Source organism: Sciurus carolinensis, chromosome 18, assembly GCF_902686445.1.
Source record: "Sciurus carolinensis chromosome 18, mSciCar1.2, whole genome shotgun sequence".
In the NCBI taxonomy this organism is placed as follows: domain Eukaryota; kingdom Metazoa; phylum Chordata; class Mammalia; order Rodentia; family Sciuridae; genus Sciurus; species Sciurus carolinensis.
Genome location: NC_062230.1, coordinates 25420919 through 25444526, shown reverse-complemented (window position 1 = coordinate 25444526; position 23608 = coordinate 25420919). Strand labels below are relative to the sequence as shown.

The following is a 23608-nucleotide window of genomic DNA, read 5'->3' as shown; positions in this document are numbered from 1 at the left end:
TATTTGTGTATTTTATATAGAGACAGGTCAAGAGTTATATAGAGTTGCTTAGGGCCTCGCTTTTGCCGAGTCTGGCTTTGAACTTTCAATCCTCCTGCCTCAGCCTCCTGGGTCACTGGGATTACAGGCATGTGCCACTGTGCCTGGCTTCATTTAGTTTTTATATATTGATACATTAACCATATCACCCAATCTCTGACAAAGAAAAATAGGTTTATAGGGGGTTAAATATTTAGATATTCAAGACCTCAGTGTGATCATATATATACTCATAATGCTATGAGTGTACTTGATATTTCCATGGAGAGTATTTAATTTTCTCAAAAACTTAGTTTTTCCTTCTGATAAATTTAGATTAGAGGTACCAGTTTTCTTGGAGAGATTTTTAGTTCAGATAAAATATTTCAGGTAAAAATCTCAGCTCCAGCTCCAAACTCACTAGCTGTGTAACTTTGGGCAACTTAATCAACCTAAACTTCAGTGTCTTCTTCAGGATTGTTGTGAAAATTAGCAGCAACAAGAGGAAAGTGTCTAACAGGATGCTATGCACTAATTGTCTTTTCAAAGTCCATATTCTAAACAAAGCCTCAACTCACAAGGCAATGGTATTTGGAGATGAAGCCTGTGGAAGGTAATCAGGTTTAGACAAGGTCATGAGAGTGGGATCTACATAATAGGATTAGTGCTCTTAGGTAGCTTAGAGGTGGAGTGTGTGCTTAGTATGTGCAAGGACCTGAGTTTAGACCCCAGCACCAACTAGAAAACAGAGAGAAGGAGAGAGGGTCAGAGAGCATACTCTCTCTGTCTCTGCCATGGGAGGACATAACTGTCTGCAGGCCAAGAAAAGGGCTCTCACTAGAATCTGCTCAAGCTGATGTGAGACTTCCAGCCTCCAGAACTATGAGAAAATCAACTTTTTTTGATGAGGCCTCTCAGTGTACGCTGTCTGTAGTATTTTGTTATGGTAGTCCAAGCCAACTGAGATACAGGGCCAGGCACATAGTAAGACTGACAAAACTCGTTCACTTGTTTCAGTCTGACCTTAGAAAGGAGAAATTTCTTCTCTATTCTTGAGGTAGCAACTATTTATGTGGACTTGTTTTCTGACCCTAATTCAGAAGAGACTCTCCTACTATTTAAGCCTTATTTGCGTTTCGTTGGCCTTTGCAATATTGAACATCCCTTTACTTTGCAGAGTGCTCATTGATTCTGATTCTGGTTTACTCCATTGGTTGGATTATCTATTTTTATTCTAATGAGGATAGAATTATACTGATATGATCAGAAGACGACCTTATTAATTTTATACTTTTTTTGGAGCCAATATTGATAGGGAAAATAAGAAAGTGGAAAAGAGCCAGGCTTTGAGTTTTGTGACAAGGAAGATCCTACAGAGGATAGGATTTGAAGTGAGAGTAGGATAATTTACAGTATGGTCCCCACTCCCCCGTCACCCCATTACCTGCAGAGCTTACTTTTCATACTAAGCTACAAAAATGAGGTAAGGGGCAACAGACAGTAATACTTTAGGATATTATTACCTGCAGATAGATTATTTTTGTTTTGAAAATTGTGAGAGAAAATTAGGTGCAGTTTTTCCCCCCATAAGCAGGGGTGCAATTGTTATTATAATATGATGATATTAAATATATTTTTTTATGGTCTGTGTTTCCACTAGCAGGAAGGCTTTGTGGAAGGCAGGAATTGTTGTTGATTGATTTACTTTGTATCCTAAGCACCTAGGACCGTAAGTGTGCAATAAATACCTGGTGAACAAATGAAGGCCCAAGCAGGGAGTAAGAACTATTTTTCTACCAGACATTCATTAAAAAGTGTTGTTAAGGTTGGCAATGAGAGGTGATGACATTCTGAAAGAAATATAGCCTCACTAGTCAATAGGTTCATTCATCTCCCAGTAGAATGAATGCAATGTGAGAGAGAAAAGAAATGCTTTCAAATCACAGGCATGTCTCTGGCTTAGAATCATATTTCAGGAGAAAGAAGACATCTTAAGAAAGAGGCAGAAAGACCAAGGAAATATTTGAAGAGTGTCAAGAGAGTCAGTGGATACTGGGGAAATCACAGGTACCGTTGGAGAGTCTGAAGCTGTTAAGATGGTAGCAACGTCAGTAATAACTAAGCAAGCTTGAAAGCATTGGATCTTTGACCAACTGCCAAACTGCCTATTCATTGAAGTGTTTTGTCCCCTGGTTGCCCTTGAGTACCTGAATCAGGCTTTCTCTGTGCATGTTGTCATTGTGCCCATAGGAAACTCTGCCACAGGTGTTCTTAATGCCCCCTCTCCATGCAAAAAGTAGATGAAGACAGTTCTGTCCAGGAGATGGAAAATATCCCAAAGAGAGCCCCTGACAGCTGGAATCCAATTTCTTCTTCTTCTTCTTCTTCTTCTTCTTCTTCTTCTTCTTCTTCTTCTTCTTCTTCTTCTTCTTCTTCTTCTTTTTTTTTTTGTGGGGGTGGGGGGTGTCAGGCATTGAACCCAGAGGCACTAGACCACTGAGCCACATCCCCAGCCCTATTTTGTACTTTATTTAGAGACAGGGTCTCACTAAGTTGCTTAGCATCTTGCTTTTGCTGAGGCTGGCTTTGAACTTGAGATCCTCCTGCCTCAACCTCCCAAGCCACTGGGATTATGGTGTGTACCACTGTACCCAGTGGGAATTCAGTTTCTTAATATATATTTTAAAAGTTCTATTGGTTTTATTTGATACATAATTCAATTATTTCTCTCCTAATCATCAACATGTTAAAAACATTGAAAACTGTGGAAATAGAGACACCTGCTAGTGTTTAATATATAATGAATGACAAAAAATTATTTATAAAAGCAACCATTTCAATTGGGTGTGATGGTACACACCTATAATCCCAGTGACTCAGGAGGCTGAGGCAGGAGAATCAAAAGTTTGAGGTCACCCTCAGAAACTTAGTGAGGCCCTTTAAAATAAAAAATAAAAATGACTGGGGATGTTGATCCAGTGGTTTATTGCGCCTGGGTTCAATCCCCAGCACCAAAAAACAAAACAAACACCACCCCCCCAAAAAAAGCAAACATTTCATTCATTCTTGCCTCATGTCAGCATTTCAAGCTGGGCTCATCTGGGCAATCCCTGTGCTGATGTTGCTTGGGGTCACAAATGAGACTTTAGTCATCTTGTGCCTTGACAGGCTGGCTCTGAGAAGATGACTCCGTGCATATGTCTGGTGGTCTGTGCTGTTCTTGGCTAGGCCATAGTGTCCAACAGAAAAACTCCAATCTTCTTCAAAGATGACCCTATTGGTTTCTGAAGTTCAGTCATAGTTGGCTGACTCCATTGCTCAGAGCTCAAGCTGAGGCAGAACATCATGGTAGAAGAGTATGGCAGAGAGAGCTTTCTTGACATTTTTAAAACTGGAATCTGTTATAAGTAGAGAATGCAGAAGGATAATGGGTTCCTGCTGCTAATAAAACTCTGAGACAAAAAGCACAGAGGTTCCTCTGCCAAGCAGAAACAATCTTTTCATAAACCCTGGGTTTCGGGGCACATATTGTAATAATTCCGTGACTAAGCAGCTCATGGCCAGTGTTGTGGTTTTCCCTCTCTAAAGGTCTTGCTTAGGCCACTTCCTTTCTTTTATATGTTTGAGACATGTATGATTGAAGTGGAACTGGGTTCTCTATGACCTTTTTGGCATCTTGCACCCATTGTTGGTCTGGTTCTCCTGTCTTGTGGTTCATATCAGTGAACAGTCAAATCTGCAAGAGAAGCATGGTTGTGAGCATCCACAGCATCAAGTTCCAAAGCCATTTTGACCGTGTCCTCTTGCTCTGGAAATAAGCACCCAGCTGTTTCATACCTCCCATGTCCTTATTGGTTGAGGCCAATTAGACATCACTGAATCCTTTCCTCAGGGTGGTCAGAAGCAGTCGGTTTACAGCAATTTGGCATAAGTTCAGATTAGAAGGGTATATTACTCTGGCCACTTTGGCTGCATGTGACAGAAATCCAATACAGTCTAACCTAAGTAAAAGCGGAACTTATCGATACTTATATCTGAAAAGTCAGGCAGAGCTGGATCTCAAGTGTGCCAGGGACCTTTTTCTCTGGCTTTCCTTCTGTGTCTGCTTCAAGCTTTTACCTCCTGGAAGCAACATAGCCCCAGGTTTACATGGGCCTCATAGCCCAAGATTATGAGGAAGCATGCACTTTTGTCCCGGTAGCACAGCAAAAGTCCCTAGGTGGACATCAACAGGTATGGGGCGAGTCACACGACTGTCACTGAAGCAATAGATTTGGGCACATGTCTGATCTTAGGTGGGAGTGAGACAGTCTTAAGAACTGAGACAGGCTTACTTGTGGAAGAAGGGAGAGGTTTCTTGAAGGAATTTTAGGAAAACCAGACACCATATGCCCACAGAAATAAGATGTTCCATAGAGAATCTGGGTGGAGCAGAAGTGGAACCACATTCTGAAATCACCATCAGTGCCTCCAGTACTTCCACAGGCTACAGCCAGCTTGCACAGGGGGGCCAGCTCCTACGACCTTGGCCACTGTGGTTATCTGAGAGCCTGAGAAGTAGCAGCAGAGGGTGGAGAGTGGGTAGGTGGTAATCAGCTCTTGGACCAGGTTGGGGGGATGATCATACCTAACAAATGAAGTCCAGTCCAGAGCACCAAGGACATTCTTAGCTATGGCCTTTAGAGGAGGTAGTGGTGGTTGGAGGTTATACACATAATTCTAGGCAGAAGGCTTCTAGTTAACGTCTACTTAGCCTTTAGAACTCAGAATCACTAGATTCCACCTGCCAAGAATAAGTCTGACTCTGAACTCTTCTATCATAGTGTTTTTTACAGTCATCTCATGTAATTGCATGCAAATCAAATTTACTTATAATTATTTGAGTAAGATCTACCACTTGCATGTAAGATCTGTTACCTGCATGGGGGTAAGCTCCATGAAGATAGGTCCCTACCAGTTTTGCCTACTGTTGAATATCTAGTATGTAGCCCAATGCCCAACACATTTATAATCTAACAGTACCAATTTTTTTTAGATGAACTAAGGACACATAGGTTTTGGTAGTAGTGATTAGTTTTAATATGAAAATGTAACAAATGCCTCCTCATCTTGTATCACACAGTTTGACATTTTCATTTCTTTTTTCATTTGGTTGAATGAATGAGGGGCGATTTTATGTAGTTGAGCTAACTGGATAATCAAAATTTGAATAATTAGGAACTCCTTTTTACTGTATATGATTTAAATGAAAAGTACGATCTATTTGGAATATAATTAAGAACCTTAGAAGTCTTTGGGCTTATTGGAAGTTCTTATCAGAAAACCTACACATGTTGCTTCTGAGTATTATTAACCCTGGATTACTCTAATTGTGTTGAGTGAAAGTTTGGTCCTAGATATGAATGCCCAAATCCTTTCACCTTGTTTAAATCTGTTGAAGGTCATTTTAAACCCAAGTGTAGCTGGGCACGATGGCATGTGTCTGTAATCCCAGTGGCTTGGGGAGACTGAGGCAGGGAGCTTGCAGGTTCAAGGTCATTCTCAGCAAGTTAGCAAGGCCCTGAGCCAAAGGGACTTTTGAGACCCTGTCTCAAAAGAAAAACTAAAAAGGGCTGGGGATGTGGTTAGGTGCCCCGGGTTCAATCCCTGGTACCAAAAAGAAACAAAACTGAAGTATAACAAGGGTGCACACATATGAGTGGTGCTTTGGGCCCTCGCTCCTGTCCTTGGTCCTCCCAGGCACTCTGTCATCCTGGGTTGTAGCTGTGGCACCTTTCAGCAGGCACTGTGCATCAGCCTCCTCTCCTATGAGCAACTAGAAGGTAAGTGTTGTTCAATAATTTGAAGAATCAAAATTATTGATAAAATGTCTTTTACTTTTTAAATAGATCGTTAATAGCAAAACTTTGCTGAATTTTTTTGTTAGTTTTGAATTAATAAGAACAGTAGCCACTAGAAAACAAACCCCACCTAACTATGCTTTGTATCTTTTCTCCCCCAGTGTACCTGTAGATCTTCGGGATGATGTGTTTAATTTGATTTGCCTGGTTCCGCTGGGCATTGCAGTAATTCAGATTCTGCTTTGGAGTCCATTTTCAATCAGGACCAAGGCAGACTACCCAGGGACTCTTTAAGGGCGGCACCAACTGTTATAGGATTCAAACGTCTTCAGGAGTTTGTTGGTTCTTATGGTGTTTACGCGTACCCAAAGGCACAGCTGATTGTTTAACCTCTCATTTGTTTAGAAAACAAAATTTGGAAGTCCAACAAGTCTTAGGGCTTTTTGACTCTCTAATTTAAATATAAAGGAAGGCCTTTCTTTTGGTTATTTGCAAATGATCTTGTTGCCTGGTCACACCTGTAACTCTTCACCAGTGAATTGCTATGTAAGTTCCCAGAGTCCATCTGGTTGTGTATGCTACTACTCTCTTTGATGATTTTAAACTTCATATTGCTTCTCTGACCAATTTTATATTAATGAGGCAGACTTTTTTATTCTTTTCATTAAAACTACACCACCATTATCTGTAGATTCTCTTATGATTAAGAATAAGAAGAAACACTCCCTGATTTCAAAATATATTATAAAACTATTGGATCAAAACAGCATGGTACTGGCATAACAACAGACACATTTTTCTGATGGAACAAAATAGATATCCCAGAAATAAACCCATATGTTTATAGTCAACTGATTTTCAACAAAGAGGCCAAGAGCACATAATGGGGAGAAGAAAGTCTCCTCAATAAATGGTGTTGAAAAAACTGGATATCCATATGCATAAGAATGATATTGAACACTTACACCATACACAAAATCAACTGAAATGGATTAAAGACTTAAATACCTAAAACTATTGAAGAAAACACAGGGGAAAATCTTCAAATTAGGATTACATCAAACTAAAAAGTTTCTGTATATCAAAGGAAACAAAAATGGAGTGGAGAAACAACCCACAGATTGGGAGAAAATATTTTCAAAGCATGCATCTGATAAAAAACTGAACTCCATGGCAGGAAAAAAACCCTGATTTAAAAATGGGCACAGGTCCTGAACAAACATTTCTCAAAAGAAGATATACCGGTAGACACTGTTGTGTCTATACACGTCTATACATGAATATATGCTCAACATCTTTAATCATAAGAGAAATGCAAATTAAAGCCACATTCTGCTTAGAATGGCTATTATCAAAAAGACAAAAGATAGCAAGCATTTGTGAAGATGTGAAGAAAAAGGAATCTGGTATATTGTTGGTGTGAATGGAAATTGTTATAGTTGTTTTGGAAAAACTGGAGATTCCTGAAAAACATAAAAATAGAATTATTATATAATCTAGTCATCTCACTTCTAGATACATGTGCAATAATTGAGATCAGCATATCAAAGAGATATCTGTGCTTCCATGTTCGTTTTAGCATTATTCACAATAACCAGGCTATGAAAGTGACCTTAATGTCCAACAGACTAGTGGGTAAAGAAAGTGTGGTAGGAACACACAGTGGAAACTATTCAGCCTTAAAGGAAAAGGAAATTCTGTCATTTTCAATAACATGGATGAATCTGGAGGACATTATGTATGCCAAGTGAAATAAGGCAGGCATAGAAAGACAAATACCACATCTTCTCACAGAGGTGGAATCTAAGAGTTCATCTCAGAGAAAAGAGAGTAAAAATGTTGGTTACCAGAGGCTGAGAGATGGGAGAGATGGGGAAGAGGCAAATGTTAGCTGAAGTTTCAGTTAGCTGAGTAAGAGTTGTAGTGATCTATTGCACGGCATGGTGACCATAGTCAATCAATTTGCATTTCAACATTGCTAAAAGAATAGGTTTTAAATGTTCTTATCACCAAAATCTGTCATAAAAAACTGTGTGATGGCAATGTTAGTTTGATTTAATCTTTGGTAGATTATGTGTGCATACACTAAAACATCACTTTGTACCCTATAAAATTAGAGTTGATTCATACACGTGGGAAAGGCCAGGACTGAGATGGCTTCTCTGTCTCTGACATCTTTACTTCATGGTTGTTTCTTGTTTGCCTGTGTGTGCACACGTACACGCACCTAACTGATGGAGTACCAGACCCCTCAATTTAGCCTCCTGGCTTCTTTCGATGGACTCAGATTCTTGGTGCCTGCTCAGATTTAATTTGAACATTTAATTAGAACAATAATAAACTCAGTGAGTCATGTATACATTTGTGTGCTAGAGTAACTTAAGAAGCAATTCCTTGAAAAAAAGTATATACATTTATACACACATAACTTTATTGTAAATGTTGATAAAAGGCAGTATCAAACATGATTTAAAAGAATAAAATCTATCAGAGGTTAAGGTGTAGCTAAGTAGTAGAGCACATGGTTAGCATGCATGAGGCCCTGGGTTCAGCCCCAGCACCCAAATCAATCAATCAATCAATCAACCAACCAATCATACTCTTTATTGTAAATTCCATACACCTATAATTTCACTTTTTTTTTGGTGTGCTGGGAATTGGACCTGGGGTTCTTTATCACTGAGCTCCTTTTTATATTTTATTTTGGGACAGGGTCTCACTAAGTTGCTGAGGGTCTCAAGTTGCCGAGTTTGGTTTTGAACTTGGGATCCTCCTGCCTCAGCCTCCCAAGTTGGTAGGATTATAGGTATGAGTCCAGCTTCACTGTAAGTTTTTACGATTTACAATAGAGTCACCAAGTCAAGATGATGAGTAATTGCTTGGTTATATTCAGTTCATCAAAGAAGTTAAGTCATTGACCAAAGAAAATAGTTCCAACCTAAACATTGTGTTTTTGTCTGTTGATGAGTAAGACAACAGTGAAACAGTAGAGACCCATTTCAGTATTTCATTCATCACCAATGATACGAATGTAGTCTTTGCTGAATTGAATGACTGGTTTTAAATACTGGGAAGAATATTTCCTTAATTTTTTGTGCTTTTCAGTGTAATGGCTATAGATGTGACCGTTTTGAGTTTATTTTGTATTATTAGCATTTTCCTTCCTTCTATTTTTTTTTTTTTTTTCCCTTTGCTGTGCTGGAATCCAGGGCTTCACACTTGCTAGGCAAGTGCTCTACCACTGATACACTCCCCCAGCCATTCCTTACTACTTTAAGTCTGCAGCAGAAGTCGGTAAACTATAGCCTCAGGACCAAATTTAACCTGTGCCCTATTTTTGTACTGACTGAGATCCAACAACCAAATAAGACTATGTGAGAGGCTGTCTGTGGTTCACAAAGCCTAGAGTGCTATCCGGCTTTTTACAAAAAAAGTCTTTTGACCACAATCTAGATAAAGCAACAACAACAAACCCACAATAATATATACTGATTTCCATAGGGCAAATATTTTTACTTTTGTTCTGGCCAATTTTAAGCTACCTATGTGATATAATTGAACACAGATTTGGGAAGAAATGAGAAGTAGCATAAAATATTTCAGGTATGACAGACATTAATAACCCCAAGAGCATAAATAATAGTAAAATAATCAGGAGATAATGCTTTTTTGGTATCACCTTTATTTTTCCACCTTTAATATAATTTACTTAATTATAAATATATATGCACATATCTGTGTATATATATTAATTTTGAATAATGTCTGCTTAAAAACCTGTGGTTCTTTGGTCTGTGAGTGAGCAGTGTAGGTGGAGCAGACCTGATCCATATTTTGAGTTTTCTGATCCACACCAGGGTGTTGCAGCAAGACAGTACAAACATGGTACATTTCCCAAATTTGTTTTCACTTTGATTTCCCTGAAACCAGGAAAGTTCTCCTTCAAGGTCTTCAGTTAGGGAGGGTTAGGGATGGGGATGGAGATTTCATTATCTTCCAGAAAGGTCCACTAATCATAAATTCATGAGCCTAAGGCAAGAGCTTAAGATTGCGAAGTTTGGATTTGTATGAGACAGATATGGTTGATTTAAATCCAACAATATCAGTATTATAATAAATACAAAAGATCTAAACACACTGAGACAAATTGTTATATTGAATAAAAATATGATCTAATCATATGCAATGCACAAAAGCCTATTTTAAAGAGAGACATGTTAAAAGGATAGAAAAATGTAACACGTAAACACTAATCAAAAAACGTTGCAATGGCTATAATAATATCAAAGTTGACTTCAGGAGAACGAATATTGCCAGAGATACACAGGGAAATCATATGATAAGTTAAATTAACCAAGAAGATAAGATAATCATAAATGGGTATGCATGTGACAACAGAACTCCAAAATGCATGAAGCAAAAACTGGTGGAAGAGAAGGGAAAAATAGAGAAACTGACAATTCTAGGTGGAGACTTCAATACTTCTCATTTAACAATCTGCAGAACAAGTAGTTAGAAAACCATCAAGGATGTAGATGTGATCTGTGCTATCAAGAAACTTGATTGATTGACATTTATAGAACACTGTGCCCCACAACAGCAAAACAGACATTCTTTTTTTTAGGTTAAAAATATATTTCCAAATAACTCATGGGTCAAAGGGAATGTCATAAAGGAAATCAGAAAATATTTTGAATTGAAGAGAAATGAAACACAACATAATAAAATTGGTGGGATACAACAAAACACTGCATAGAGGGAAATTTAAGGCATTAAATGCTTATATTAGAAAAGAGATGTCTCAAATCAATAATCCATGTTTCTATTACCAGAAAAAGAACGAATTAAACCCAAATTAAGAAAGTGATAAAGATCAGAGGCCAATAAAATTGAAAAAGAAAATCAGTTATGCCAAAAGCTAGTTCTTTGAAAATACCATTAGAATTGATCACTTTTCACCAGAGTATTCAAGAAAAGGAGAGAAGACATAAATTTCCAACATCAGGATTGAAAGAGGGGGTATTCATCATCATTTAGATTATACTGACATATAAAGGATAATAAGGAAATATTATAAAATCTTTGTACCAATATGTCTGACAACTTAGATATCCCCCAACAAAGAAAACTCCAGACCCAAATGGTTTCACTGGCAAATTTTACCAAACATTTAAAAAAGAAATACAAAAAGTCTTTTTAAAAATTGAAGAGAATACTGCCAGGTTTATTCTGTGAGATCAGTATGACCCAGCTATCACAAAGACATAAAAAGAAGACTGTAGACCAATATGTTTCATAAACATAGATTTAAAAGTTTTCAATAAAATATCAATAATTCTAATCTAGCTAATATAAGCATAATAAATGAGGTTAACTTTTGGAGTGCAGTGTTGATTCAACATTCAGAAATCATTCATCATAACAGAAAAAGGAATAAAAGCCACATGATCATCTTAATTGATGCAGAAAGAGCATTTGATGAAATGCAATATCCACTCATACAAAAAACTCTCAGCACACTAGGAGTAAAAGTAGAATTTCCCAACCTGATGAAGTCTGTACCAAAAAACAAAACAAAACAAAACAAACAAACAAAAAAACCAAACCAATAAATAAATAAATAAATAAATAAATAAAACAAAGCAAAACAAAGAAACCTGCAACTAATATCATCCTTAATGGTGAAAAACTGAATACTTTCCTCCTAAATTTGGAAAAAGGTACTTCCCACTACTGTTCAAAACCACACTGGAGAACCTTGTCTGTACAATAAAGCAAGAAAAAATAGATAAAAGCATACATATTTGGAGGAAGAGATAAAACTCTGTTAGCAGATGAAATGATAATCTATATAGACAAATCCAAAGAACATAAAACAAAACTACTAGATCTAATAAGTGAGTTTAGCAGGGTCACAGGATGCAAGGTCAATATACAAAAATCAATTATAATTCTATGTTAGTTGGAATGAACAGTTGGGAATCTTTACTTTTCAAAAAATTACTGTTTACAACAACATAAAAAGAACAATGAAATACAGATTTATCTATCTTTAAATATGTGCAAGAGATTATGATAAAAACTAGAAAGCACTGATGAAAAGTTTAAACACATATATCCTGTTCATAGATTAGAAGACTAAATCTTGGGGGTTGGGGAGATAGCTCAGATGGTAGGGTACTTGCCTTGCAAGCACAAAGCCCTGGGTTCGATCTCCAGCACCACCAAAAAAAAAAAAAAAAAAAAAAAAAAAAAAAAAAAAAAAAAAAAAAAAAAAAAAAGAAGAAGGCTAAATCTTTAAAATTTTTAGAAATTTCTTGTTTGTTCTATTTAGTTATATGACAGAATACATTTCTATTCATTGTACACACATGGAGCACACCTTTTCATTTCTCTGGTTGTACACAATGTAGAGTCACATCATTCGTGTGATCATACCTGTATGATATCCATCTCATTCTCTCCACCCCGTTCTCCCCCCACTCCCCTCATTCCCCTCTGCCCAGTCCAAAGTTCCTCCATTTTTCCCTTACCCCCCCTCACCCCTGTCATGTATCAACATCCACTTATCAGATGGATTTTTGGATTGTTTGGATTTTGGGGATTGGCTTATCTTGCTTAGCATGATATTCTCCAACTCCTTCTGTTTACCTGCAAAATGCCATAATTTTATTCTCCTTTAAGGCTGAGTAATATTCTATTGGGTATATAAACCAGTTCTTTATCCACTCATCTGTTTAAGGGCACCATAGTTTGGTTGGTTCCATAGTTTAGCTATTGTGAATTGAGTGGCTGTATATATTGATGTGGCAGTATCACTATAGTATGCTGATTTTAAGTCCCTTGGGCATAGGCGGAGGAGTGGGATAGTTGGTCAAATGGTGGGTCCATTCCAAGTTTTCTAAGGAATCTCCACACTGCTTTCCAGAGTGGCTGCACCGATTTGCAATCCCACCAGCAATGTATGAGTGTACCTTTTCCCCCACATGCTCGCCAACATTTATTGTTGCTTGTATTCTTGATAATTGCCATTCTAATTGGAGTGAGATGAAGTCTTAAGAATAGTTTTGATTTGTATTTCTCTAATTACTAGAGATGTTGAACATTTTTTCATATATTTGTTGATCGATTGTCTATCTTCTGTGATGTGTCTTCTCAGTTCCTTAGCCCGTTTATTGATTGTTTATTTGTATTTTTGGTGTTAAGTTTTTTGAGTTCTTTAAAAACCCCGGAGTTTAATGCTCTGTCTAAGTGCGTGTGGTAAAGATTTTCTCCCACTCTCTTCATGTTATTGATTGTTTCCTTTGCTGAGAAAAAGCTTTTTAGTTTGAATCCATCCCATTTATTAATTCTTGATTTTATTTCTTTGGGAATCTTGTTAAGGAAGCCTGGCCCTAAGCTGACATGATGAAGATTTAAGGCCTACCTTTTCTTCTATTTGGTACAGGATCTCTGGTCTAATTTGTAGGTCCTTGATCCATTTTGAGTTGAGTTTTGTGCAGGGTGATAAATAGGGGTTAGAAGACTAACTAGGAGCAGTGGTGCATGCCTATAACCCCAGCAACTCAGGAGGGTGAAGCAAGAGAATTGCAAGTTTGAGGCTAGTTTGGGCAACTTAGTGAGATCCATCTCAAAATAAAAAGGAAAAAGGGCTAGGAATGTAGCTTAGTGGTAAAGAGCACCTGGGTTTAATCCTCAGCACCAAGTGAATGAATGAATGAATGAATGAATGAATGAATGAATGAATGAATGAATAAAAATAAAATAAAACATACAAAGGACTGGGAATGTAGCTCAGTGGGTAAAGTGCTTGCTTAGCATGTGAAAGACCATGGGTTCAGTCCCCAGCACTACGAAGAATAAATAAATAGAAAGAACTAAGGGGCTGGGGTTGTGGCTCAGTGGTAGAGCACTTACTTGACATGTGTGAGGCACTGGCTTCGATTCTCAGCACTACATTAAAAAATAAACATATCATGTCCATCTACAACTAAAAAAAAAAAAAAAGAACTAAGAGTGTAATCAAGAACATGTAGTTTTGACAAATGATACAGGATAGAGTTCAGACATAAAACTACACATCAATGAAAACTGATTTTTGAAAATGGTACAACAGCAATTTAATGGGGGAAGGATAGTATTTTCAACAATTAGATGTCCAATGATAGAACAAAACAAAATGAGAAGCTCAACCCATACCTTGTACCAAAGTACAAAATTAAAAAGGATCATAGACATAAAATAATATTTAAAGTCATAAATCTTTTAGAATAAAACAGGAGAAATCCTTGTGGTTCTGGGACAGGAAAGATTTCTTAGACATGACAACAAATATATTATCATAAAAGCAAAACATTGATAAATTCGACTTCACCAAAATTTAAAAATTCTAATTTTTGAAAGATATCAGGAAAATGAAAATGTAAGCCGCAGATCAGCAGAAGATATTTGCAAAATGCCTATTTGATAAAAGACTTAAATATAGACTATATGAAGAACTCTCAACTCAATTATAAGATGACAATAAAAATTGGGCAAAGATTTGAACAGACATTTCATGGAAGAAGACAAAAAATCCAGGGAAAGGTGCTTAACATTATTGACCATTAGGAAAATGTGAACTAAAACCATAATGAGGTATCAATAAAAACTGACAATACTAAGTGTTGATGAGGATGTGGAGCACCCAGAACTCTCATACATTCCTGGTAAGAATTAAAGTGGTGCAGTTACTTTGAAAACTGGTTCAGTACGTTTTTCTTTTTCCTGATGTGCTGGGGATCAAACTCAGAGCCTCAAGCATGCTAGGCAAGTACTAGACTGAGCTACATCCCTAGACCATTTTAACTTATTTTAGACAGGGTTTCTCTAAGTTGCCCAGGCTGGGAAAACTCTGAGTCTTCCTGCGTCAGCCTCCCAAGTAACTCTCTGTGCCACCACTGTACCTGGCACTGAGAGTTTTCTTTTCTTTCCTTTTTTTCTCTTTAATACATATATATATATATATATTTCATAAATAAATATATATATATAAATATATATATATATATATATATATATATATATATATATATATATATATATATTTGGGCTTGAACCCAGTGTCACTCTATCCCCAGTCTTTTTTTTTTTTTTTTTTTTAGTACTGGGGATTGAACTCAGGGGCACTCAACCACTGAGTCACATTCCCAGCCCTTTGTGGAATTTTATTTAGAGACAGGGTCTCCCTGAGTTGTTTAGTGCCTCGCTTTTGCTGAGGCTGGCTTTGAACTCTCTATCCTCCTATCTCAGTCTCCTGAGCTGCTGGGATTAAAGGTGTGCACCACCATGCTAAGCAAGACATCCCCAGTCCTTCAAAAAACTTTTTTTTTTAATTTTTGAGACTGAGTCTCACTAAGTTGCCCAGGCTGGCCTTGAACTTGTCATTCTCCTGCTTTAGCCTCCTCTTTAACTATATGTTTGATGTGATCTAGAAATCCCACTGTAGCTTTTTGCCTAAGAGATAAAAATTTATGTTCACACAAAACATGTATACAAATGTTTATGGCAGTTTTTTTTCTTAATTACCCCCAAATAGCTGGAAACAATCCAAATGCCCTTCAACTGACTAATGATGGTAAAGAAATTGTGGTACATCTACATCATGGATTACTTCACATCAATAAAAATTTTATATATACTATTTTATGTGAATGTCAAGTGCATCATGCTAAGTGCAAGAAGACTGTGCTGTACGACTCCATTTATATAATAAATAGTGCAGAAAATACATTGGTAGCTGCCAGAGCTTGGAGTTGGAAGAAAAGTGTTGCTTGCAAAGGGCACAGGGAATTTGTTTAGGTTATGGGGTTATTTCGTATATTAATTTTGGTGGTGGTTACATAGTTGTACCCATTTGTCAAAATTCATAAATCGTACACTCAAGAAGGTGAATTAATTGCCGGACTTAAAAATTTATATATAGAAATTGTTTTCATTTTCTTTTTGGAAGGTTGTCCTAAAGTAATTGCTCAAATTCCATTTGATTTGCTATTTGAAATGTCATTTTCTTCTTTTAGATGATCTCAACACAGTGTTTAAAAATGGGTTCATGTTTATTTATTTGTCCTTCATAGTTATATATGACAGTAGAATGTATTTTGACATATTTTACATACATGGAGTATACCTTCCCATTCTTCTGGTTGTACATAATGTGAGTTACATCGGTCATGTATTCATATATGCACATAGGATACAATGTCTGATTCATTCTACTGTCTTTCCTAGTCCCATCCCCCCACCCTTCCCTTCATTCCCCTTTGTCTAATCCAAAGTACTACTTCTATTCTTCTCTACCCCCGGCCCCTTATTGTGAGTTAGCATCCGCACATCAGAAAGAACATTTGGCCTTTGGTTTTTTGGGATTGGCTTATCTTGCTAAGTGTGCTATTCTCCAACTCTATCTATTTACCAGCAAATGCCATAACTTCATTTCTCTTTATGGCTGAGTAATATTGTGTATATATGCACAGTTTCTTTATCCATTCATCTGTTGATGGGCACCTGGGTTAGTTCCAAAGTTTAGCTATTATGAATTGAGTTGCTATTAACATTGATGTGGTTGCATCACTGTAGTATGCTAAACTACAGTATAAACTAAGAAGTGGGATAACTGGGTTAAATGGTGGTTCCATTCCAAGTTTTCTAAGGAATCTCCATACTGCTTTCCAGAGTGGTTTCATGATTTGCAGTTCCACCAGCAAAGTATGAGTGTACTCCTTTCCACACATCCTCACCAACATTTATTGTTACTTGTATTCTTGATAATTGCCATTCTGAGTGGAGTGAGATGAAATCTCAATGTAGTTTTAATTTGCATTCCTGTAACTACTAGAGATGTTGAACATTTTTTCATATATTTGTTGACCATATTTCTTATTCTGTCATATGTCTGTTCAGTTCCTTTGCCCATTTATTGATTGGGTTATTTGTATTTTTGTTATTAAGTTTTTTGAGTTCTTTATATACCCTTGAGATTAATGCTTTATCTGAGGTGGCAAGATTTTCTCCTATTCTGTAGGCTCTCTCTTTACATTCTTGATTGTTTCTTTGCTGTGAAGAAACTGTTTAGTTTGATACCATCCCATTTGTTGATTCTTGATTTTACTTCTTGTGCTTTGGGAGTCTTGTTGAGGAAGTCGGTTCCTAAGCTAACATAATGGAGATGTGGGTCTACTTTTTCTTCTCTTAGGGTTTCTGTTTTAATGCCTAGTTCCTTGATCCACTTTGAGTTTTGTGCAGGGTTTAATTTCATTTTGCTATACATGAATTTCCGGTTTCCCCAGCACCATTTGTTGAAGAGGCTATTTTTTCTCTAAGGTATGTTTTTTTTTTTTTTTGCTTCTTTGTATAGAATGATATAGCTGTATTTATGTGGGTTTGTCTCTGTGTATTCTATTCTATACCATTGGTCTACATGTATGTTTTGTGCCAATACCATACTATTTTTGTTACTATAGCTCTGTAGTATAATTTAAGATCTGGTATTGTAATGCCTCCTGCTTCATTTTCCTTGCTAAGGATTTCTTTGGCTATTCTGGGTCTCTTATTTTTCTAAATGAATTTCATGACTTCTTTTTCCATGTCTATGAAGAATGTCATTTGAATTTTAATAGGACTTGCCTTAAATCTGTATAGCGCTTTTGGTAGTATGACTATTTTGACAATATTAATTCTGCCTTTCCAAGGAAACCAGAGATCTTTCTTTCCATTTTCTAAGGTCGTCTTCAATTTCTTTAGTGTTCTGTAGTTTTCACTGTAGAGTTCTTTTACCTCTTTTGTTAGATTGTATCCCCAATTTTTTTGAGGCTATTGTGAATGGAGTAGTTTTCCTAATTTTCAGTTGATTCATCTCTCAGGCACAGGAAAGCAATTGATTTATGGGTATTCATTTTATATCCTACTGTTTTGCTGAATTCATTTATGAGTTCTAGAAGTTTTCTGGTGGAGTTTTTTGGGTCTTTTAAATATAGAATCATGTCGTCATGTGCAAATAGGGATCGAGTTCTTCTTTTCCTATTCATATCCCTTTAATTTCTTTGGTCTGTCTCATTGCTCTAGCTAAAGTTTCAAGGATGATGTTGAATACAAGTGGTGAAAGAGGCATCCTTGTCTTGTTCCAGTTTTTAGAGGGAATGCTTTCAATTTTTCTCCATTTAGAATGATGTTAGCCCTGGGTTTAGCATATATAGCTTTTACAATGTTATGTTCCTTGTATCCCTAGTTTTTCTAGTGTTTTAAACATGAACGGATGCTGTATTTTGTCAAATGTTTTTCTGCATCTATTGAGATAGTCATGTGATTCTTGTGTCTTTAAGTCTATCGATTAAATGCTTCTTATTAACTACATATTATTTCTACTGAAGATTCCTCTCTGTCTTCTCTTTTGTGGGCCTCATGGAAAACTCCTTTTCATTAGATTCTAAATCAGTGCACCTGGAATAGTCAGGAAATTCCAGGTTAAGCGGTACTACAGCTGATTCCGATGCTAGTGCGAGGACCTAATGAACACTAGGGGGCAGTAGAGCACCGTGGTGAAGAATGTGAGCTCCCAGTTCAGAGCACCAGTTTAAAATCCTGTCTAAACCACCTATATGCACTGTGCAGTGAGAGCTTTTCCGGCCTTGAATATTCTGCTGTAAAAAGATGGTTATAAGAGTATCAACCTCATTAGACGGTCAGCAGGACTAAAATATCTTTCTTTTTTTTGTGACATTAGGGATTGAACACAGGATACTCTACCTTTGAGCTAAATCCCCAGCCCTTTCTATTTTTAAATTTTTCCCCGTTTTTAATTAGTGCACTGTTTTAGTCAGCTATTTTGCTGCTGTGACTAAATGATCTGACCAGCACAATTATGGAGGAGGAACGGTTTATTTGAGGGCTCAGGGTTTCAGAGGTCTTAGTCCATTGAAGGCCCGCTCCATTCCTTGGGGCTCCAGGTGAGGCAGCACATCATGGCGGAAGAACCTGGCAGAGGGAAGCAGCTGGCATCATCAGGAAGCAGAGAGACAGAGAGAGACAGACTCCGCTCTCCAGACAGGAAATATATAACCCATAGCCACACCCTACCACTTCAATTGATCCCATCAGGGATTAATTCACTGATTGGGTTCAGACTCTTAAAACCCAAGCATTTCTCCTCTGAACTTTCCTGCATTGTGTCACATGAGAACTTTTGGGGGAGACCTCATATGCAAACCATAACATGCACTATAGTTGTAGAATTCATTGCAGAATGGGAGTTGTCGCTACATATTTGAACATGCGCACAATATAACAATATAATTTAGCCAATATTGTTCTGCAGTATTTCCTCCTTTAATTTTTTTAAAAAATTTTTTTATTTTGAGACAGGGTTCCTTTAAATTGCACAGGCTGGCCTCAAACTTGTGATCCTCCCTTCTTCAGCTTTCCACAGGATTGCCCCACCACATTTAGCTGTGACGAGAATGAAAAGAGATGCCATACGTTAAGACTGTTAGCACAATGCCTGGCACCTAGCACATGCTGTCCTTGTTCTGAGGGAAAGTTGGTACCCAGGCAGTGAGTGATGTTGGAGGGGGTTTTTTCTTGAAGGCCCAGATCTAGAATTCCATGAGGCTAAAGTTCATTAGGTATCTATTTCCATGTTCATTTCTAGCATTCTTTTTTTTTTTCCAGGTGCTTAACAGTAGACTGGGCAAACCTCACACTATGAAGCAGAGCAGGTGGTGTGTGTGTGTGTGTGTGTGTGTGTGTGTGTGTGTATGAGAGAGAGAGTGCGCACATGCAGGAGAGAGATGTGTCAGAAAGGCAAAGGTTCTGATTCAGATCATAAGAAGCTGACAGGTCATAAAGCACACAATTCTCAAAAGATTATAGTCTCTACTTATAACTTTGTCACTGTTACATACTATTTGTAGTAAATTATTTCCTGTTTTATGGAGTTTACAGAACTGAATTTGTGAGATTTGTTTTTAAAGTCTGTGGGAAAACACAGAAAAAATTTATACTTCTGTTGCATACTCAGTAAGTATAAATATATTCACACTGGAATTTGGGAAAAATTCAAAGAATTCATAAATCACTAAAGAAAGTGAGTGCCTTTGTGCATGAATGGTCTTTATCACCATTTTCATAGATAGCTGGGGTTATGTGATTTTCCAAGGTTGCATTGAAAGTTGCATTGGAAGTAACTAGAATTTAGGTTTCCTGCCTCCTGGTGTAAATTTCCCCCCTGATTTTGATGATAAAGATAGGGCTGGATAAATTGGCATTAGGTATAAAGGTGTCCATTGACAGATGAATGAATAAACAAAATATGGTATATATGTGCCATGGAATTTACTGATCCTTAGGGAATTCTGACACGTGCTACAACATGTGTGAACCATAACAACATTATGCAGAGAAAAATAAGCCAGTCACAAAAGAAGAAACATTGTCCATTATTTAAGGCACTTAGAGTCATCAAATTCATGGAGACAGAAGTAAAATGGTAGTTGCCAGGGTCTGAAAGGTGGGGAGAATGGCGAGTGAATGCTTAAAGGATGTAGAGTTTCCATTTGGGAAAATGAAAAAGTTGTGGAGACAGACGGTGGTGAGGGCTGCACATGTCCATATTCTTAATGTCACAGAACCGTACCCTTAAAAATGTTTAAATGCAATGTAAATTTTACCTCAGTCACAAAATAGAAAAAACTAGCATAAGGACTGGGGACTGGGATTGTGTGGGGGAGCCAAGCAGACTTTGAAAGAGAATTGCAGTTGTACCCGAAAAACCTGGGAAGCTTACCCTTGCACTTTTTGGGCAAGTGGGTTGGCTAGCTCTTGGGTGAAAGAAGGTCAGATCGTCTTCAGTTCCTCTAAGGAAATTCACCACTGAGGTTCTGCGGGTCTAGAAAGCTGGCTGCATTGGCACACTAAAAATGAATTCATAACTCACAGGCAGATTAGCATGGACCAAATTTACAGACAGTTGCAAAAAATAAAACCCCCGAACCTATTTTTGCAGTATTTTGAATATGGTTTGCCCCTGTGAAACTTGTTGATATTTAATTCTCACTGTGAAGTAGTAAGAGGGTTGAGGGGGGGCCTTTGGGAGGTAAAGAGGATTGAATGAGGTCATCAGGGTAGAGCCCCATGATTGAATCCTGGTGCCTTTATAAGAAGAGAGAGACCAGAGGAGACACACCCACATTTCCATGTTCCCACGTGATGCCCTGCACCTCCCTGGGACTTTGCCAGCAGGACCATCACCAGATGTGTGCCTTCAACCTTGCACTTCCAGAACTGTGAGCCAAAATAAATCTCCTTTCCTTATGTCACGCAGTCTGTGGTATTGTGTTTTTGACAACAGAAAATGATCTAACACACAATTTAGCAATTTATATGGAGAAACTTCCTCCATCAAACTTCCTCCGTTTATATGGAATTCCTATTCCATATAAAGCATGTGGTGAGCATGGGATGAGAGACATGGTGAGTTAGGATGATGTTGATGATATCATGGAGCCTTGATCCAAATGATCACCCATTTCCCATTGGAGAGACACCTGCTGCCCCAAGCAAAATGGGCTAGGGCACAGTTTCATGGGCTGGATGATGGAGACCCACTGTGACGTCAGCTTGCTTTTCCATTTCTTATGTTTTCATGGCTAACCTAACTCCTGCCAACTCTCAATCTCCAATAAATGATTATTTCTAGAAATGTTATTACCTTCCTTCATTCAATTTATAGTCAAGTCTTGGCTTTAGACCTGCCTTTTAAATTTACTTTTGTTCATTTTTTATTTTTTGGTACTGGGAATTGAATCCAGGAGCCCACATCCCCAGCCCCACTTTATTTTGAGACAAGAGTCTAAGTTATCCAGGCAGACTTTGAATTTGAGATCCTTCTGCCTCAGCCTTCTGAGTTGCAGGGATTATAGGCACGTACCACTGTACCTGGCTGTATGCTTTTTAATAGTGTGACTCTCAGACAAGTAATTTTCTCTATTTCCAGAGTTTTTCCCAGGAAATTTTATGTTTGACTTCATGGACTACCTATCATGTCAGAAAGACATGATTTTTATTCTTGAAACAGAGTTAAACATGTATGTAAAAATTATAATGTATTTCTGATACTTGTGTCCAAACAGATGTAAATCCTGAGTAGAATAAAGGAGTTAACAAATGTTAGATGCCCTCAAAAATACAACCACATAGTAGCTGCTTTTAAAGTCAGGTGTGGTGGCACGTGCGTGTAATCCCCGTGATCCCAAGTCTGTGTCAGGAGGATTGCAAGTTTGAGAACAGCCTCAGCAACTTAGAGAGGCCCTAAGCAACTTAATGAGAGCCTATCTAAAATAAAAAAATAAAAGGTCTGGAGATGTAGTTCAGTGGTTAAGTACCCCTGGGTTCAATCACTGGTACTTAAAAAGAAAAAAAAAAAAAGTATAAAAAAGAGGGTGCAGATTCTAAACACAAATCCAAAATATCATCAAATTGTGAAAGGATGACCTAAATTTTTCCTGAAGACTTATTTTGTTGAATAACCGCAATAAGCATTGTAGAGGTGGTAAAAATTATCTGTAAATGTGTATCCTTATGAAAGCAAAAAGTATATCTAACTAACCTAAAGGAATGTGTTTAAATTGTAAAATATGCATTTGAAACAACAAACTTAGCTTCAATGTTATTTATAGTTTTGATTCTAAAAATAATTTATATTCATATATAAACTACACTTTATTGAGGTTCATGAGAAAACCAGTTTCTGTATGACCCCAGGAGTGGTGCTGGAGGCAGGTAGAATCTGGGTTCTGTTGGTTGGGGAAATCCACGGGGTACTAATGCCCACTCTTGACATGTTTCAAATGTTTACAAAAGACTTGGGCATTGCGCTAGGGATAGAGCTGGGTGGTAGAGTGCCTGCCTGGCATGCACGAGATCTAAAGAACTGAGAAATAAAGTTTCTATTGTAGAATAACTTAAATAGCTGCATTCAGTATTGACTGTCAGTTTTAGGAAACTGTACACAACAAAGAAAATGCTTAATCAGAGGAAACCATAACTGGAGAGGAAAACCGTAGAGGGTCTCACAATGCCTCAACTTTAGTTTCTAGTAGGCAAAAGTCTTTTTTCTTTTTTTTTTTTTGGGTGCTGGGGATTGAACCCAGGGCCTTGTGCTTACAAAGCAAGCACTCTATCGACTGAGCTATCTCCCCAGCCCCCTTTTTTCTTTTTTAATGAGTTTCACACAGTAAGTTTGAGGAAGATCCTTGGCTAAATTGTAAAACAAGCTTAGGTTATCTGTGGCTATTAAAAAAAAAAAAATCACAGTTTTCACCATAGAAGGAAGATCTGTCTGATTTCAGGTTGGTTAATTGCTCAAGTATCCTCTTTCATCAAAGTGTTCTTCCTCATTTTTGGACCAGTTTGTGGTTGTGCAAAAATTAAATAGTGGTCTTTTTTATGCCAGTGGAGATGTGGTTTTTCTGTGGTATGTTACACAAACGCTTTCAGATAACTTGTTTATGTACAAGCATATTTGGTCTACTAGAAAATATTTAAAGTTTTAAAAGCATTCTCACTGTACAGTGTGATTTTTTTCCTGTTTCATACAGAAGTTTGAAAGTTTAACAGTCACAAAATAAGAAGGCTTTATAGCTTCAAAATAAGTATAACAAAACAGTATCATAAAGTTATATGGTGAATTGGGTGGAGAGGAAGCAGCCATTCATAAG

General features: G+C 37.4%; 1 protein-coding gene across 4 annotated transcripts in view; it reads left to right on the top strand.

The window, feature by feature from the left end:
• Nucleotides 1-8978, top strand: part of LOC124970579 (transmembrane protein 180-like) — a 40029-nt gene extending 31051 nt beyond the window's left edge. For 3 of the 4 annotated variants that reach the window (XM_047534036.1, XM_047534039.1, XM_047534038.1), the window contains one exon: nucleotides 6020-8978. In XM_047534036.1, the coding sequence (XP_047389992.1) occupies nucleotides 6020-6152 (133 nt within the window). In that variant the 3' untranslated portion in view covers nucleotides 6153-8978. Of the gene's footprint in view, nucleotides 1-5757; nucleotides 5841-6019 lie in introns of all 4 variants that reach the window. The other variant, XM_047534037.1, reaches the window with a different exon arrangement.
• Nucleotides 8979-23608: the final 14630 nt, after the last annotated feature.